The sequence below is a fragment of the Zeugodacus cucurbitae genome, chromosome 5 (genome assembly GCF_028554725.1).
Source record: "Zeugodacus cucurbitae isolate PBARC_wt_2022May chromosome 5, idZeuCucr1.2, whole genome shotgun sequence".
Lineage (NCBI taxonomy): Eukaryota > Metazoa > Arthropoda > Insecta > Diptera > Tephritidae > Zeugodacus > Zeugodacus cucurbitae.
The window spans coordinates 1,900,971-1,921,920 of NC_071670.1; the positions used below are offsets into that span (position 1 = coordinate 1,900,971).

The 20,950-nt window shown below is 36.4% G+C and overlaps 1 protein-coding gene across 2 annotated transcripts in view; it reads left to right on the forward strand.

The window, feature by feature from the left end:
- Window positions 1-4,708: 4,708 nt before the first annotated feature.
- LOC105208747 (uncharacterized) overlaps window positions 4,709-20,950 on the forward strand; it is a 78,613-nt gene continuing 62,371 nt past the window's right edge. Inside the window, exons 1-3 of one of the 2 annotated variants that reach the window (XM_029038035.2) lie at window positions 4,709-5,122; window positions 5,763-6,180; window positions 14,511-14,573. In XM_029038035.2, the coding sequence (XP_028893868.1) occupies window positions 4,945-5,122; window positions 5,763-6,180; window positions 14,511-14,573 (659 nt within the window). In that variant the 5' untranslated portion in view covers window positions 4,709-4,944. Of the gene's footprint in view, window positions 5,123-5,762; window positions 6,181-14,510; window positions 14,574-18,781; window positions 19,025-20,950 lie in introns of those variants that run through there. The other variant, XM_011178758.3, reaches the window with a different exon arrangement.

The window sequence follows — 20,950 nt, forward strand, 5'->3', positions numbered from 1 at the left end:
ATACGATCCAACAACGAGTAGAAATTATTAAAAAATTACTACCGGAATTCGGAGTAAGTGGTCTCAACTTTACGTCCAATTTAGGGTCGGCTCATTTCTGGCTGAATGGCCTTGTCAATAAGCAAAAAATTTGTGTTATTGGTCCAGGCTCCTCGTTCCATCGTCTGCGTCTCGCCGTTGCCAATGTTCTGAGGACCATAAATCTTGCGCAAAATTTTCCTCTCGAAAACTCCTATAGAATTTGATTTTGGTTCGTCGAGAGCGGACTTTACTTTTCAATTGCCTACTCAGTCCAAAGTAGCACCTGTTGGCAAGAGTGATTCTGCGCAGGATTTCGAGGCTGACATTGTTGGTGTTGTTGATACTGGTTCCCAGGTATACGAAATTATCTACGACTTCGAAGTTATAATTGTCAACAGTGACGTGGGAGCCAAGACGCCAATGCGCCGACTGTTTGAGTCACCACTTCTTCCGTTTGAGCCGTACTTCTTTCGTGATTATCAAGAACGGCGCGTAATGTGAATGGGAATCGCTATCGCTCAATGGTAGCAGAATATTTTTGGTCCGAATTGGATGATATGGACTTGGTTGATTATGTGGTTTCAATAGGACGGCGCCACAAGGCACACAGCGAATGTCACAATCGATTTATTGAAAACCAAGCTTCGTGATCAGGATCGGGAAGGACCTCTCCGAGCCGTTCGATACCAAACGAGGTTTCAGACAAGGTGACTCGCTATCGTGCGACTTCTTTAACCTGATGCTGGAAAAAATAGTTCGAGCCGCAGAGCTAAACATAGAAGGTACAATTTTTTATGAGAATGTACAGCTACTGGCGTACGCCGATGATATCGATATCATTGGAAACAACACCCGCGCCGTTAGTTCTGCTTTTTCCTGCCTGGATAAGGAAGCGAAGCGAATGGGTCTGGTGGTGAATGAGGACAAGACGAAATATCTCCTGTCATCAAACAAACAGTCAGCGCATTCGCGTCTTGGCTCCCACGTCACTGTTGACAGTCAGAACTTTGAAGTTGTAGATAATTTCGTATACCTGGGCACCAGTATCAACACCGATAATAATGTCAGCCTTGAAATCCAACGCAGAATCACGTCATGTTGTTCGAATGGACGAAAGTGCCCAGCTCTGAAAGTTTTCGATGCAGTACCCGCTGGTAGAAGCCGAGGAAGAGGGAGACCTCACTCCGATGGAAGGACCAGGTGGAGAAGGACCTGTCTTCACTTGGTATTACCAATTGGCGCCAAACTGCTAAAAGGAGAGATGTGTGGCACGCTGTTGTGGACTCGGCTAAAACCGCGTAAGCGGTGTCTACGCCAGTCAAGACTTGGTGAACGTGTTCTCTCACGAAATAGCCCATGACCGCCTCGGTCGTGCGATTTAACACCGTTAGACTATTTCCAGTGGGGCTACGGCTACGTGAAAAACTCTTTATGTATCATTGATATGCTGAATTGTTTAAAAGAAATATATGATTGTAAATATTAAAAAAAAAATTAAGAGAACCACTTTTCCGGCCTGTGAAACTCACCTAACCCTTTAAAATTATAGTTCTTATTATTCTTTTCTGATTGATTCTTTTTTTTATAATTTTCGAACTTTCAAAATTATTTCTTTATTACTTTAATTTCCTTTAGAGGTTGTTTTCGCATGTAAATAAATTTTTTTTTATATTCACACATACACAAATCTCCCCTCTTATACCGTACATAGCAGCATTTTAGGCGCGCTTTTTTGACATCTGTTTCTATGACCAAACAGGTGTGTAGTTGTATAAATGCAAATATTGACTAACAACTGTGAAGATATTTTGGTATTATTTATCTGCATTTAAATATAGGTATTTTGTTATTTTTTATTACACCACGAAGGCTTTGCGGTAATTTCTCACACTCAAAAAATACGGCTTAACTTCCCTAGCTCGAATCACCTTTATCCAAAAATAAACTTCGAATTAGAGAGACTTCCGTGTTATGTCAGGAAATGTGTTTGAAATTTGACTTCTATTGCCAATTCAAGAATTCGGGTTATGGAGAACTTTGATTTAAGGAATTTTGAGTTATGGCAGTCCAACTGTAGTTATCTGCTTAATGCTTGTCCGAAATTTTTATGCTCTTTATAGTAATTCCATGAACTACCCGCACATATGTAGATGCCTGAAAATGTTTACTCGATTACAAAAACAACAGCAACAACAACATACAGTAATTAAATTTTGTTTTTCAAATCAAAATTCCCTGCTTTTCTAATTAACTTCTCTCTTTTTTATAATAACTTTGTTATTCCACCTGGGCAGCGCGCCAAGCACAGCTGCTTGCCAAGGTAAACAAACATAATATAACTAATAGAAGACTATTTCATCAAACAAACATACATATGTACATAAATTATGTATTTAATATAAAAACACATATGTACATATATATTCGCATAATCCTAGAGCAACTTGAATGTTTTGAGTTCCTGACTAAATGTCAATTGATCACAGGTTCAAATCCGATTACGAACAACTTTCTTGTTATAATAAAAGAATTCGAATAGTATTTGTCTCTTTTCGCTCAATAATTATCATCTTTACCTCCTGAATAACTATCTTTAAAGAGTGGAGTTCCGTGTTCTAATGCCTCATACACTCCATGCGAGAAGAAGTGGGGCCCAAAATCTTTCGAGTTTCCAGCGTAGTTTATAATATAATATCACATACGAGGTGTGTTCAAAAAATAACGGGAATTGTAAATTTTTAAATTTCACGAGTTTGGAGAGTTTAAATTTCATATTTTTGATATACAAGCCCCTGAAGTACGAAATCTTTATTCATTGATTACTTTCTCTGTACCCGCCGCTAAGGTTAGACGTGCTTTTATGAGCTTTCGTTTGTTAAAAGCTCCCAGCCTCCACATGACTCCGTGTGATTTCTTGGTATTTTCAAAAATAAAGAGACGTCGTATTACAAGAGTATGAGAAACCGCTGAAAGTGCCAACCAAAGGCTATCCCAAAAATCGAGTTTGAGAAGTATTTCGACGATTCAAAGAAGTCGAAGTTCATAATGTCGAATGTGGACTATATTTTGAAGGCGCCAACATTAATGTAAACGAATGAATAAATATTTTTTTCTAGAACGCGAAATTTCCCGTTATTTTTTGAACACATCATATATAGATATACAAATAAGTTTTCGCAGACAAGTGAAAGCAATGAAAACCTATAAATTAAACATTCAATTAGATCAGCGTCTGTCGTTGACCGCGCCTCAGCGCCGTTACTTAACATAATAGGAACTTTTTTCCTATACAAGTTTTAATGGATGAGCTGCGGCAGCCAAAATTCTATTAACTACATAGCACTTAGTACTAGCTTACGTACATACATATGTTCGTTTTTATAAGCAAATCGCGCGCGTTTACTGCCACATTCGAGCGGACACGCAGTAGTTAGAAAGACGGAAAGACAACGCAAATTAAGGCAGTCGTTTAGTTTAAAGGTCGCCAACGGATGCGCGCGTACAGCGGACCGGCCAGGCGTGGGTGTCTTGAAAGTTTGCAAACAAAAGATAGTATTTCACTTAAAAGAATATCTCTCAGTTAAATATTTTACAAATAATTAAGAAATTAATAAGCGAGTTCATAAAAATATAACTAAAATTTTAAGCTTCGGAGGTCAATCTCTGGAAGTACCGCTTTCCGCATTCGTTTTAATTTAATAAAACACACTAATCTAAATAACAACGGTGACACTAAAACCTACGCTGGAACAACAACATTATAATTTAAAAGAATTAGCTGGTCAGTTGAACAATTTCTTCATACGAGGTGTGTTCAAAAAATAACGGGAATTTTTAAATTTTTAATTTTTCAAAATTTTAAATGTATTTTTTTTTTATTTTTCACGTTTTGTGAATTTACAAGGATACGAGAAATCGTTAAAGGAGCTATAGGTTCTCCCAAAAATTTGAAATTCGTTTGCGAAGTGTTTCGACGATTAGAAGATGCGCTTGTTTACTTATCATATCATAAGGTGACTATTTTTAAGGCGACAACATTATTGCAGACGATTGAATAAATATGAAAAAAAAAAAATTGAAAATTCCCGCTATTTTTTGAGCACACCTCATATGAGTACTTTGCTGATTAAACCGCTTGCTGGTGTTGAAGGTGCGTCAACGCGCAACATGCGGTCGGTCACTACCATTGTAACGGTTGTAGCGCTGTACGGTCAACAGAGTCCACATCAAGAACAAAACATATTACCATTTCCACATTAACATTAAGCACAAATTAACTGTAAAAAACTGAAGAAAATAATTAAAAAAAAACGGAAACCAAAAAACAAATACAAAAAAATAGTAACAAAAATCCATTGTAAACGTAGAACCAATTGTGAATAACGTTAGCAAATGTTTTCTCATTACAAAGTAACAAGCAAAACTAAAGAATATTGACAACAAATACGACAGAAATATAACAAAATACAATAATAATAGCAAACAAATAGTCAAATAAAAAACAAAAAACAAAAACAACAACGGGTAAGGAAAAATGAGGCGACAGTCGATTTGAGGTGGCAAATTTGCAACGGAGCGAAAAACAAAACCGCAAGCCTTTTGGCATCAAGGTTTCCGCGTCCACTCAAACACCGGCATTTTGCTCGTCGTTATTTATTTTTACTTTAGACTTGTCCCTGAGTAGTAGTAAGACGGCGCCCTCAAACGGGCGTATTTTGCTAATTTTCATTGTCAATTTCAGTGGCAGTGTAAGCGTACGCGCGACGCTCAACGCTCGGCGTACAAAAAGTGTGCAACGTAAAATTGTTTGTGTTTGAATTTTAAATATAATAGACCTAGTCTATCTATCTGGCAGTAATTGTTAGAAAACGTTTTTTTCAAAATTCCCGCGTTGTCTTAATTGTTTCGGTAGAAACTCAAAAAATGACACAAAATTATAAGAATATGCAATATCTCTCCGTTAATACGGAGGATTACTTGCGTCCTCTGCGTACAGATCATCGACGCATCAGTCGCTCCATCTCACCCGGTCTGGATACAATGGAATCGTTGGACGAGTGCGAAAGCAATTATGATATGAGAAAGACTGCGAGCAGCAAATGTGAGTAGTTCAGAAAGTGCTGGGAAGCCCTAGATGTCGAGGTCGAACGTGGCGAAGATATATTTTGCGCGCTAAAAAATAATTAATTTTGCAGTCAAAATATGCATAGCTTCATTAGAAGTTGATAGCTGTTCTCTTTTAATCGTGAAACGACAAATAGTTAGCTCGAGAAGAATTTCTTACTAATGGTGGTTCGAATCGGTTCCTTAAGAACGTAGAAAATAGCGTATAGAAGAGACTGCTCTCGTCGGTGCTTCTATATTTTATACGCAACGATGCGACATCAGTCGGTTTAGCATATTTTATTAGAAATAATTAAAAGTATTTTCCTGTCAAATTGTCTAAAATTAGTATCAAGTCGTTCTAGTCGTGTCTGTTAGCCATTGGCATAATCTTATACGGTTCAAATTCAAATTAATGCGCAGTCGGAAGCCGGGATAGTTTTCGTTATTACGAAGCATAATATTCATTATAAAAGGTTCCGGCTAATTCGAGATCCATTCCAGTTAGCAACTTTCTTCATTGTCTCTTTCTTTCAAAACAAAATTTTGAAATATTTTTAAAAACATTTTATCCAACTCGGCCACTCACTAATCCTTTATCTCTAACTCGCTGCATACTATTTTTTTCTAACCCTCAGCACTGCTTTTACTACACAAGTTTACTTCGAGCGACTCAAATCTTAGCACTACCGAGAGCACCACAAGTAGCCGCAAACCATTTTATAAGTCCAGCGAAAATCTATGTTTCGGACGTCCTAAGAAACGTTTACTTCGTCAAGAGCAAGTTAGTGAAATATATTTACCACGACCACGTCCGCGTTGTAACACTGATCCGGTGGACACCGATCGGTTGAGAGCTACCATACCGGTGCCTACTTTGACTGTGCCACAAACATCTAATTCTGCGTGCAATTCTTTAGCGAGCTCCGTAGCGCCCACGCCATTACTTGGTCGAAAGCATCATCAACGTCGTTCAAGTGCGCTGAGTTCATTGATTGAACAAGCATTAAAGGTGACAACAGCATCGATGGGTCTGAAGGCGAAAACGGATGAAAGGTGAGTGCAATATGCGGGAGGGTGAAATGGTAATGTCGGATTTTCGGTCACTAGACAGGCGATTGTTGTAGTGTTACTCCTTTTCCGACATAATTTCGGTCTTTTCGGTGCACAAAACACTTCATAGATAGATATTCTCACGTTCATATTAACAGATTAACAGTTTGGTTAAATATGATTTAGTTAGTCCATGTGTTACTCCATCACATCATATGCTTCACTTAATATCAACACATAGGTCATATGACGTCACGCCTCACACATAACACCAGGACACTTCATATCATTTGATACCACTGAGTACTGTCAGTGTTTCTTATATAGTGTCAGAGCTGAGCCAACGCAATCGAAACAAGTCATATGATAATAGGTCACATCATATAATATGACATCACTGGACATCGGCAGGAACCAACTACAGGTCTTTCTTATATAGTGTCAGAGCTAGGAACTACCGCCAATGCAATGAAAACAAGTCATATGATAACACGTCACGTCACATGACGACAGATCACATCACATCATATGATACCACTGGCCAGTGTCTGAAGGAGGCTACCGGTGTTTCTTATATAGTGCCAGTGCTGGGTGCTACCATCAACGCAATCAAAACAAGTCATATGATGATAGGTCACATCACATGAAAACATGTCACATCACATCATATGATACCACTGGCCACTGTCTGAAGGAGGCTACCGGTGTTTCTTATATAGTGCCAGAGCTGGGAGCTACCACCAACGAAATAAAAACAAGTCATATGATGATAGGTCGCATAGGAGGCTACCGATGTTTCTTATATAGTGCCAGAGCGGATGCCTACCATAACAAGTCATATGATAATGACATGATGTCGAGTCACTTCATATCATATGATATCACTGGCTACCGTTTGGTACTAGCTACGTCATTTCTTATATAGTGCCAGCCCTGAGGGCTCCCACCAAGGCAATCAAAACATATCATATGATTGCAAGTCACATCACGAGGAATTTCTAAGAAATGCTTCGGTTGCCGTCGTTTTAGTACTGCACCCAAATACTGACACTACAATAGGTGCGCCGTGTAATCACGTCATAAGTGTTTAATATTTATACATAAAAATAGTTTTGTATATAGAAATCTATACGAAAGTCGCATAGATTTACAGTTGAGGCGCCCGTTAAATTTTTGCCATGACGTACGCGTTTCGCATTTCAATGTGACTGACCACCATTCCCACTTGTTGTAAGAATATTAATGGCCCAAAGCAAAATAGCCTTTCTTCCCTGCCTTCTTGAGTTAAGTTAACAAGTGAACTTAGGAATATTCTGTGAGACCACGAAGGAAATCGCGACTACACAATTTTGCTTTTGCCAAAACGCGTTGAGCTGTGGGCTGTGTCTCCCTTCAGGGTTCTTTTTCACAAAACACACGTAAACTTCGAATTCAAACAATTAGCAGTTGGGCAACAAAAAGTCATGATGTCAGTGTTGGTAATTAATTGCTGTCAAAGTAAACAGGTTTAGAAAGAGCTTATGACAGAAGCAAAAATTGTATTAAGAAACTATTGTAGGTGGAAGATTAATTTCTACTTAAGTGCGGATCAAATTAACATATTTTCGGAGATACAAATAATAGAAATTGAATTTGCTTCTTTTTTTTAAGACAGCAATGACCTCAACTGCGGACACAATCTTAATTTAGAGAAAAGTGTATTTTTAAATTTTGTGTTTCTCACGTTCGTACGTATTTTCAAGAGAGTATTGCTCGAACAGATATAATAAAAATCTAGCAATCGTTCAAAAAAATCTAAAGAGAGAAAATCTTCAATATTTAAATAAAAAAATATATGTTTTCTGCACTAAACGGTACTACTATATAATCGAGCACTCACAGTAGGTGACTATAAGTAACCCAATAAAAATCATTCCTTTGACACAAGTGCTCACTTCACATGTTAGTGTTGACTTCAAGATGCAAAAAAAAAAGACAAAAAAAAAAAAGAAATAAAAAAGCGACCGAACTATGACTGTTATGCAGTGCCAACTACTTTAAGTCACGCTATATGGTCATATTCCTAACCTACCACAGCGGTAAAACAAATAGGCGAACGAATGTAAACAAACGTCGTTGCCAAAAATTGCAGACAAAAACAAAAGTACTGTGTCTCATATATATACCTTGAAGGAAAAGAAAAGCTTTTAAAAAAATTGTATATAAAAAGTGATAACGCGATACTTTTATTGGCAAATTACGGTCAGAGGTTCTCGAACTGCTCTGCAGTGACCATTTCTCAGCTTTTAAAGCCGGTAATTATGCAATAAATATGGTTTCCACTTCAAGCTCCGCAAATAACTAATTAGTTAGTAAGTCAATTTTTGTTTCATCTCGGCGTCATATAGTCTTTTGCCTGAGATTAAGACTTGGATTATTGGCCGGATAAGAATTCGGGTCCGTTGCGGTTACCTAGAGCCGACCGTCATGGAATTTTGCCTATATTTGGCCAAGTTTAATAAAACGATCCCTCGAATTTTTCAAAATGCTTGAATGAATTCGCTTCTTCCGTCGTCCACTACTGCATATGTATATTTGACTTGGTATTAAACGGTTTATAGAGGACTATGAGTGTTCTACAAAACTTTAAGGCTTTTTAATGAAGGATTTCCAAAGGTCTAAACTTGGCTTAAAAATGGCGATAAGATGTCGGTTCCATTCCGGTTACGTAGCACCGATTGCCGTGAACGTTTTTCCTCCCTTCCATTTTTCAAAATGCTTGTTGTAAGTCCCTTCCAGCCTTGGTGATTTTGATTTGGTGTTAAACGGTTCGGAGAGAATTATGAGTGTTCTAACAAGTTGGTAGCTTTTTCCAATAAATGATTTGGGGTCTACTAAAGTTCTAAGCCCGGTTCAATAAATTTGTTGCTGATTACCTTGAGTTTATTATACTATAGTATCGGACTGATAGATATCTTTATGTAATATATATATTATTGATGGTAAGAGCTAGACCACAAACGGCCACACCTAAGCCATCATTAGGCCCTCTTGGGCCCTCTTGGGCACCCTAGATGTACTGTAATAAGCGTCATATAAACAACTCAGTAAATTTAACGAAACTTCTCAGTTTTTTCCATCCCAGCTGCCCAATTTCCCTTATGTTGGTGTATTGGGAGCCTTTTCAACCGACTGAAGGCTGGACATTCGCAAAAATAATGTTCTAGCGTATCATTATCCTTCGCGGATATTCTGTATTCTGCCAATTCTGCTATACTAAGTGAATCTGTTGTATTATGTCTATTATCGGATTGCTAGAGATCTGTATGTAATATATGGATGCAGGAGGTAATTTTTTGGACGTCTCAATATTCATAAAAGTTCATGTCTTAGCTCGATTTTATCGTCTTGATTTTGGAGAATGGGTTTATTCGTATTCACTAGATAAGAGTATCCTCTCTTTTATTGCATTAATATGATTTGTAAGTCGTCGCATAATTCCGATCGGAAATAAGGTTCCCATGAGAGGCCTACTCCCACACGCTTCTTTATATATTTTATTTTAAAGGATGTCTTGTCGAAAGCAAATTTCCATGAACTCGTTGCTCGGTTCATTTACAATATTCTTTACTTCCTTCTTTTTGCGTGGTTGAAATTGACTTTTTTCGAGCATTTTTAAGAGCAAGCTTGTAAGTTTAATTCGCGACCATAATTAAGAGGTGACTGAACTTCTTTAAGAAACGGCAAAGTTTCGTACAACACACCCGCTTGATGACGGCGCGTGTGGCCAATTGCCTTTAAATGACACTCAATAAATGTAAGACAAAAAGCGAGAATATTAAATTTAGAGACTGTTTGCGCGCGTTTGTGAAGCTTCTTTTTGTGTATGAGTGCATGTAATGGACAGTATTAGTCAGCTCTTAGCGACTCGCCGCTTCTTCGCTTATGGCTATATGCAATAACAGTTACGTGATAATAACGGCGCCGGTAGCATAAAGCGAAGCGAAGAATAAATGCCGTAAGGAAGTGTTGTAAGCAGCGGGTAATTGCAACTGGCCCTGGCTGACATAACAGATGACCACAAAAGACACAAAAGAACACAAACAGTAACAACAGCAACAACAATATGAAAAAACAGAACAAAATCACATAAATGCCAACAAAGCCATTACGCCTGCCAACTTACGGTAATTATGGCATTGTCCACCACACACCACCCATTTTGTCCATTTTCGATGTCGAAGAATATCAATTTTGCATGAAGACACAACGCGTTGCAATTTCGAAGGCATTTTCAGCGCATGCGCTCTCACTTCCTTTCAGTCGTAAAAGCTAAAGCAAATAAAAAATCCACTGCGCTGCGCTGCCTTCGTGCAAAAAGCCGGTTGCAGCAACAGCGAGCGCGCGAGAGAGTGGAGAGAGCGCACACACAAAATGCACCCTTTCTTTTGGGCGCTGGACGTGTTGGTTCGCGTGCGCGCGCAGGACTCACGTGATGCAGCGCCGACCTGTGTAGGATATACGTCGAAGCTCGAAAGGTCGCGTCGAAAACAAACGCGTACTTCGGCAAGGCCGATGTATTTGACATTTGGCCGCGAGTGTAAGAGCACAAAGCGTGAGTACACGAACGCAGCGTTGTTGTTGTTGGACGCTCAATATTCATTGAATGCACATCTGGACAAGGAGTCAAGCAGCAGCTGGCTCTTGGGTGGGTGGCCGGCAGCAAATGGCGTGTGGCGAGTGGCGTGACTGCGTTCGAATGGCGCTGACTTCGGGTGTGCGCACGGTGGCGCAGCGCGGCGCGACGCAACAAAGAGGCTGACAAAGGCTTACAATGGCGCCGAAGGCATACTTCGAAGCGTCGTCGTCGTCATCGTCGTCGTCGAAATCTATGGCTGGCTTTTGCCTTTGCCTTTGCGAGATGTCATAATCAGTTGCGGCCACATTTAGTGTAGAGAGCAAACGCCTGCAGTGACGGTTGTCGTGAACGCGAACGCTAGCTAGTCAGTGAAAATTGAATTCTTGAAACGCCAAAACGCTATGAGTGTCTACAATAACGAGTACATATAGATATATATTTTATTGGAAAAAGTTGTAATGTGAAAATTTCACTATAAGCAAATGCAAATTGGAAATTTGACGGCGTAAAATTGCGAAAATCGAAAATCAGTGTGGAGTTGCTCAGAACAGTGAAAATTGCATTTTGAAAAAAGGTCTTCCTGCTGTCAGCAGTGCGTTTTTGGTACTCGTATTTGCGTCGAAGAAAAATTTGCAAATAAGCATTCTTCAGGTAAAGTGTACTCAATGCTGTGACACGCACTAAAGCAAGCAAAACGGTGATCTAAAAATTGTGTAATCCAATCACCATCAAAATACGCGCACACGAAATTCATAAAAAGTGTAAAGCGTTTTGGGAGAATTGCATCAATCTCAAACGCCATGTAAAGCAATTGAACAAAACGCAAAAGCACAAAGCACTTTTATGCAATACGAATGCGAATACGAGGTGAGTGTTGACAGGCAATGCAACGAAATGAGGTGGGCTTCTTAAAGCCATAGTGAATGCGGCAGTGGTGGTGGTGGTGGTGATAGTTCTTGTTGTAGTGTGTCATAAGTCGCTGTTTGCTTGTTGTGTGCGGTGGGAGTGGGTGTGTGGTCTGCTGCTGGTGGGGTAGGTTGCTTGTTTACGAGATCACGAGTGCTGCAGGGAATTGCAACTTGCACACAGCGGTAGATAAACAAGCGAAAATGTGTGTTCAAAAAATAACGGGAATTTCAAATTTTTGAAATGTCCAAAAGTCCAATTGTCATTTTTTATTATGTTGATATACTCGTACATGCCCTTGAAGTCCGATATATGTATATATATTTTTTTTTTAAACCACACTTTATTGCTTGTTCAGGAATTCTTGACCAAAACCAATATTGTAAAGATATCCATATTCGCCAGACATGGCTCCAGGTATCTTTTTTATTTCTGAAAATACAGAGAACCTTAAAACCGTGGTTTAAGAAGCATACGAGAAATTTCTGAAAGATTCAAAGAGCCTATCCCAAAAATCGAGTTTGAGAATTGTTTCGACGATTGGAAGAAGCGCTGGCATAATATTGAATGGGAATTATTTTAATGGTGACAACATTAATATTCATCCGTCTAATAAATAATTTTTTCAAAAAAACGAAAATTCCCGTTATTTTTTGAACACACCTCATATGTATGTATTTTTGATTGTGCGCTTTTAATAAGCAACGAGGTAAGCAGAAGTCACTCGGGAAGCTTAGTCTCGGAAGGTTGTGCAATTTTAAAAATGCATTGACTATGCGTTGAGAAGAAGGGAATGTGAGAAGTGTGGGCAATGAGAATTTTATAGAAATAGAAAGTGCTGGAAAGTGTCGGTGTAGAAAAGGAAAAAATTAGAATAATGAGAAAAAAAAATGAGTGTGCGAACAAGAGAATTAGCATTTGCAAGGGAAGAAGGGGTTGCAAATGCATAATTTGCATATTTATATACACAGCTGAGGAATATTTGCATAATTTTTTTTGAAGTATGTAATATAAAAATTAAATTAAATTCTGTATGTACATACATAGGATTCATACGTATTATAAGGTGTGTTACTTGGCTGATGAGATAATGTCTAAACTAATGTCTAAACGCATATGACTTCATTAGTTTTTATTTTTCAAAAGAAGTAATGTCTGAATGAAAAATAATATAAATTTGTTGCGATTTTAAACTCTTTCAAAAAACTTTCCCGCTCCCATTGTAATGTCTCCAAAACAATGTCTTACTTTTCGAAAATAACGACAGAATATTCTGAAATATTTAACTTTTCGAAAACAATGTCAGATTTGTCATATTCATATCGGTGTTGCCTAAAAAAAGGTTTCTAGGGTTTAAGCTTGTTGATATACAACTAATAATTTTTACAAAAAGCTTTTCCATGTAAAAGCTCTATCCATTATCATTCATTTAAAAAGCGAGATCTTAGATCTTAGCAAGAAAAAAAAAACGTTTTCTATAATATTGTATTTTACTGCAAGACATATTTAAAGCGCGATCATTAAACTGACAGTGACGAAAAAAGCACCTACTGCTACCTATGAAAACATAAATAAAAAAATAAAAATAAACACCAATAAAACTACTGTGCGCAAATAGTTTTTTTGCCGCACCTTCCCGTGGAGAAATATGAAAGCAGGAAATTCTTATCATTCTATTATTTACCTTAATTTTTCGTATGCTTTTTTCCTCACTTTTACCCTATTACCATACGTCACATGGCCGGCTCACTCACACCCCACCCTAGCTCACTTCAATATTAATAAGTAGCGGATATTGCCACACCACAACGATATCCTTATCCTCCACATAAATTATGCTCGCCAAAGTAATAAATATTTGTTTCTTATCTGCTTCTTCTTCCTATTATGATCTACATATTGTTTTAATGTATGTTGGCGTGACGTTACTTCATTCTATTATATTTTGACGTTTTTTGTACAAATATGTAATTTATTTACTGTTTGTTTTACTTTATCTATGTTTTACGGAACTCGGATCGCCGTTAATATTGAAATGAATTATTGCTAAGACATAACTAACCTCACTTATGTCGTTAAGTGGTCGCTGTGAAGTTCTCTGAAGCTTTTATGTGTGGTAGCTTTAAGTGGTTTTTATGTAACTCTGTTCGACTATAATATTTACATGAATTATTGCAAAGGCATATCTTACGTCTTTTCTGTTGCTAAGAGGTCACTGTGGGGTTCTCTAAAGCTTTTAAGAAGCTTTAAGAGCTTAAGAAACTTTTTTCGTAACTCTGATCGCCGATAATATTCAAATGAATTATTGCTAAGGCATAGCTAACCTCACTTTTGTTGTTACAGAGCCACTGTTTGGTTCCCTGAAGCTTTTATGAAGCTTTAAATTAGTAAATCGTTGCAAGTCATCCTGAGGTTTCATTCTGTTAGAATATTTTTCATTTGGAATTTATAGTACCAGTGTCTACGTGTTTCCTTTCAAGACGTAATCAGTTCAATCATTCTTCAAATTCAATTAGATTATTTATTAGGTCAATCAATTTGCATTTAATAACTCATCGCATATGCTATTTATAAATTAAATTTCTTTAAAAAATCGTCTGTTAAGTGTTGTTGCATGCTTGTTTGAGCAAGCAATCAGTTAGGGAAGGAATCATTAGCACATCTGCACACACTACTAGCCTCCATATAAGCTCCGCACCACAATTTGCATCGATCAATCAATCAATCACAACAATTTACGTTTTTTTTCTCATGAACTTGCTTGAACAACTAATTAGCTTAAATATTTCGATTTATTCTCCCTTTGCAGATTAACTCAACAACAAACCACCAAGCCAATAAATGATGATAATGTCAAACGCAGACTTTCAAGGTAAGTCCGTAAATCGATATCCAACACGAGCACTTTATACGAGTGTGCAAACATATTTACAATATTATACGCAATTATAACAATAATAATAAAGAAGTGGGGCAATAAGTTGTAAACAACAAGCAAACTGATACTCTGCTTGCCCCAGAAGCTGCTGCATCGGATGTGTCTTTGTAACAAAAGTGTTCACATACATACATATGTATATACTGGCGCTCTTTGTGGTGTTGTGCTCTATTGAATGTCAAATAATATTGCTATCAGGGTTTTTAAATGTCTGCTATTTATAATAAGCTTAAAGCTCAGAAATTGTGCTTAACCGTTTGGGTGTTGTTCTTAACGAAACTGCTGTCAAGAACATCAGTTTAGAAAGGTTTTCAAATATCTGTTTGCTTTAGAGCATTCGAGCTCCACTCTTGGCATGTCAGGATATAGCTTAAGCGACTATGGAGATAAAAGTGTTCTCACGACAGTCGGTTCGACGTAACCCGAACGGACCCGGATTTTTATTCGGCTTCGGCAACATTCCTCAAAATTATTTGGGGAATGTGTTATGTCGCTACAACAACAAGAACATAAAACTGTAACATAGTTGCTCTTGTTATTGATGACTTGTACCTTGTCACTGTACAAGGTGTGTTCAAAAAAAAACGGGAATTTTATTTTTAAAAAACAAAAAAATATTTTTTTTTTGACAATTGGACTCTCTAAACAATTTTTAAAGGAAATTTTAAATTTTACAATTCCCGTTATTTTTTGAAAATATCAAATGAAATTCTATTTAAATTTGTTTATAAACACACAATCTTAAACTCGAGTTTGTTTTTCAACAAATTCTGATTTTGTCTTTTTACCACTGTTAATGTCAAAAACCAATCTACTTAGCCTCATACATAGATGTACATTTTGAAATAAAATCAAGAGTAAACAATTGCTTACGCCATGAAAAACGCATGTCTAGACCAACTGAATCGTTCACCATAAATAATATGTGTACGAAATAAAATTAAGAAAAAAGCACAAAAATCAAAAATAAGAACAAATCGCCTAGCAGAATTACTCAGGCGTGAAGGCGTGCTGTGTGTGTGAATATTTTGATGAAATCACACGATTTGTCGCCAAAAATGTGCTACTTTTCTTTTTCGCTGAATGTCTGTTTCTTCTAGCTTTTGCCGCAAATATCAACGCAACGTCATCAATTATGACGTTTATTGTCACTTGTCACTTTGTGTTGGCGCGTCAAAGCATAAAGGGCAATTACAATGTCGGTACATTGCCGCTTGGCAGACTGTAACGCACCTACATACAAAATGGCTGGCTAGAAGACTACGAATTCCACAAGCATATATGTAGTCTATACAATTGTGTGATTAAATCTCAAATTTTCATTGTCAAGATTTTGACCTCAACAATTTCATATGCACACGTGTACATACATATGTATAATATATTTGTTTGTATGTTTGTAAATAGCGTAACGCCTAGTCTCCCAAGCTGTCAATCCAAAGTTGTAGACATTTACATTTGACACTTGCGACAATCGCGTTGACCATTCAAAGGACACGACAGTTTGATGGCCATTCAAGTGTGTTGTTGTTGATCGTCTGCTGCTCCTTCTTGTGCGCCGACAATTGTCATTGCTCGCGTTGTACTATTCATTGCTGTCACTGAACACAATGAGCCTATACACTTCAGCCGCTATTTTTTAGTTGATGACTAATATTTTTTTATTACTCGTATGCTGTCTACTTTAAGTGAGTGTGTCAGATATTTATAGTCGCAAGATTCTATGTGTAAATGTTTTTGAAGTTATAATGCGATCTCCAAATCAATTATGTATCTGCACCAAGCAGATTGTCTTGTTAGGCAATAAAACTGTTTGTTCAACCTGCAATATTTTTTCCTATATTCTTTATATATTTCTTTATACTTTTTATATTTCTTTATATATGCCATTATTCAGTTTTATTAGTAAGTGCAGTGCTATTCAAAATGAACAAAGGAATGAAGTAAATAGCTATGGAGCTGTTGGCATCACCAGCAGTCTCCTGTGGCGGTTCCTTTATTGCAGCTCAAAATAAAGTAGCAGTTAATGGCACTCATCGCAATTTATAGTATGAGAGTGACATTTTTTTCTACAGAATCTTATATTATGTTTTTTAAAGTTGTATTTTCTCTTAAATTTGCTATCCAAAGTAGCACAGGACGACTTATTAATATTGCTCATAGAAGTTGTGTGTATTAATTTCACTCAACGGCGCCTTTCTTTAATGTTTCTCGTTCATTTCTTCTTTTTTTATTAATTTCCTCTCTTAATTTCTTGAAAAAATATTAAAGAAATAATGTACTTAATTTATATTTAGCAAATATTTGGTTAAAAATCTCAATAATCATTTCCTTATCTCAGCAAGTTCACGAATTTCACACGTCATTCGTTTTCATTTCATTTCACCCATTAATGTCAACAATTAATGCTTATTTTTTTATTTTCCTCATAAAAATAGGGTACATTGTATATACAACATGCATTATAAAAATAAAAATACGAGGTGTGTTCAAAAAATAACGGGAATTTTGATTTTTTTTTTTAATATTTATTCATTCGTCTTCAAAATAGTCTTCTACTTGACTGGCGTAGACACCGTATACGCGGTTATAGCCGAGTCCAAAACAGCGCGCCACGTATTCCTCCTTCTGGCAGTTTGGCGACAATTGGTTATACCAAGCGAAGCCAGGTCCCTCTCCACCTGGTCCTTCCATCGGAGTGGAGGTCTCCCTCTTCCGCGGCTTCCATCAGCGGGTACTGCATTGAATACTTTCAGAGCTGGAGCACTTTCATCCATTCGAACAACATGACCTAGCCAGCGTAGCCGCTGTTTTCTTATTCGCTGGACTATGTCTATGTCGTCGAATAACACATACAGCTCATCGTTCCATCGTCTGCGATATTCGCCGTTGCCAATGTTTAAGGGTCCATAAATCTTCCGCAAAACCTTTCTCTCGAAAACTCCTAGTGCCGTCTCATCGTCGTGAGCTGCTTGAGCCACATGTAAAAGAATCGTTCCTGGTCACTCCCAAGTGAATGACAGTCAGAAACTTTCCTCACTTACGTGAACTTCTACATATAACTCCATCCTCCTTCAAAATAGTGCCCATTCGATATTAAGCACTTTTCAAACACTTTCTCAAACTTTTGATATAGCTTTTAGCTCTTTTAATTTTTGGTATAGCTTTTAGCTCTTTCAGCGTTTTGTCGTATGTTTGTAAAACGACTGCCATTTAAGGTTCTCTTTATTTTTGGAAATAGGAAAAACTCACACGGAGTCATGTCTGGCTGGCGAATATGAAGGCTGTCGCATCGTTACTGTATTGTTTTTGGTCAAGTAATCAGGAATTAACAGGGAAGTTAAAACAATTTTGAAAATTGGACTCTTCAATCTCATAAAATTTAAAATTTTACAATTCCCGGTACTTTTTGAACACTCCACGCATATATTATATCTAACAGGGTGCTTCGTACGCATTTCATAAGTCCTAGGTGGTACTCATAACCTATAAAATGCGCTATCCCTTCTTAAAATCAGTTAGTAAGTAATGAATCTAAACAAATTTGCTATGTTTTCTAGTTAAGTTAGAAGAAGCGAAATGTGGCTGTTCAAAATGAAATTTTAAAATTTTAATTATAGGTCTAAAACTTTGCTTCCGGCGTTTTTTTGTAAATTTAAGGTTTTTTTATAAAAAACCGGTTACAAAAATGTTATTCAAAATTTTGGCCGTCGCTAGCTACTACTTTTGACCATCTTTCTGGCAGCATGCGTATTCTGTGCAAATGTCGAGAATTCGGCTCAAAAAGAAGCCGAATGATTTTGAGAATAAGTTTGGGATGCAAACAGATCTCTACAAATATTTTGTTGACACAAATGTCCAAGATCGATATAAAACGATTTAATCGATTTAATGGACCAGTGCTTGACCATAGAGACATCTATGGGATCTAATACATTTTTTTATGACATTATTTTTTTTACCATTGAAAACGACCCGATCTAGTAAATTTGCTGAATATTATGGTTCCATACATAATTATATACATATGTGTCGATATGTATTGGTATATATAGTATGCAGACAAGAACTTTTCGCTCGCATCATCTTTTTTAGGCTTTTCGCATTTTCCGCACATCAGTTCGCACGCAGCTATTTTCGCGCCAACAACGCACAACGGAAAAATTTCGCATAAATATTTAGAGAGATTTAAAAAAAATCTCAAAAACAAAAAAATTGTAATAATAAAAAAGCAGAGACACGCATTTTGCGTATAAAAAACAGCGTTCGGAATTCTTTCGCAAAATGTGTGAACTTCTCTCTAATAATTGTGTGGGAAAATCTGTGTAGAGTAAACAAGAAAGAACAAATAAAGTGAACAACGCCAAATACTATACTGATAAAAAGTAATAAAATTATACAATTAAGATAATACTAAAATAGATAACTAACTTATACACTGGCACTCAAACTGCTACAAAACAATTAGCAACAAGTTGACGCTACGATAAAACTGAGACAAGCGCTAATTAAAACAATAACAATAAAAAAATCACAAACAAACAACCGCTAAAAGCCAAGTCATAAAAATTTTCACAACAACACATAAATACTAGAAAGAAAATTTTCCTGGAACATTGTCGCACAACGAGACATTCATTATAAAAATAGATTAGTCAGCAGTTAGCAGCCAGCAGCCGGGCGCTGCGTCAACTTTGCAGATTTGTTGAAATGATTTTCGCTGTTTTCCTATATTACAATGCCGACGTAGCGGCGTCTTAGTTAATCTGCTAAACAAGAGCGCGTGGTAAACTCAACAACTACATATATATATACCAACAGCTAGTGAAAGTAATTGCTGGCAACAATGTATGAAGTGTGTGAGTGCCTGTGTGTATGAAATTAAATTGGTAAAAGCACAAAATAAGTAAACTGATTTAAAGAACATCGACAATGACATGAGTCCATAGTTTACTCTCAAGTAAATATGCCTTTTTAGTATGCACAGTGGGTTGGTGTTGTTCAAAAAATGGAACAAAAAATATTTTTTTAATTTTTTTATTAAAATTAGTATGTTCAGAATAAAAGAAAATAATTCCAAAAAATTATTAAAAAAGTTGATAAAATGTTTTTTGTTTTTTTTTTTAATTAATTTTCAATGGTTTAGAATAAAAAATAATCAATTTTAAAGTAATGAAAATATTAGATATAAATATGTATTTAATATACTTTTATATTGAAAATACTGTGGAACTTCTATAACTCCAATCACCATAATCCACAGAAAAACTTCGAGTTAGAGATTTTCAAAAAAAAAAAAAATTTCTTGAAGTCTGTATCCCACTTTTGACACATGATTTATGAAATGCTTGAGAGTAATATATGTTTTATACTTCTCCATACGATATAGGGTGACTCTTTTAAAATTGTGCCTCTTTAATAAAATTTTAAATTTTATATTATGCCCTAGTCGAAAAGTTCGATTTATGGAAGGAAATTTGTATAGAATTTGATTTCTAAACGCTATTGCCACTACAAAAGTTAGAGTTATGGAGATATTTGAGTTATAGAACTTCGAGTTATGGAAGTTCCACTGTATTAAAAAAATATAACTTGCTCCCTTTCCCACCCACTGTCGCCACCTTTCAATACCTCATTTCCCTATACATTACATCTACAAGTATATTTGTATTTGTATACTATATGTATGCATCACGAGGCACACGCAGACGAAATTTCTATTATTTTTAGAAATTCTTCTACATAACTTTTTCTTTGCCACTTTTATATGCACAACAACAACAACTAAAAAATTTGATTTTTCAAAAATTCTTACATTGGAAATGGGATTATTCAACTTAACGTGAATTCTTGGTTAATGCATTAGTAAAATTTTTAGAGAAAAACACGAATATAAATGTTTGATGACAAACAATAGACGCGAGCGACGATTGTGAGAAAAATGCGACATGTGCGATTGTTGTCTGAAATGTTTCTTTTTCTGTTCTGCGGAAAATTTGAAAATGTGATGACGTGGAATTACCAATGAGATTTATAAAGCAATTTCAATGTGCATTTGCACACAAATTGTATCGGGGCTAATACTGTCATTAAGAGAAAATATGTAGGACAATATACAAATATATTTTTTTCTATAGTTCCTCAAGGACTATAATAAAAGAATGTTAAAAAATTAAGTTTCAAATAAGTAATGATATTTATTATGCCATTCAATAGAGTTTAAATGTATATTATACGAGTATTAGATATATTTACGGCTAATTTTCTATTTGAATTTCAAATTTATGTGTTTACAATTAGGAATTTATTAC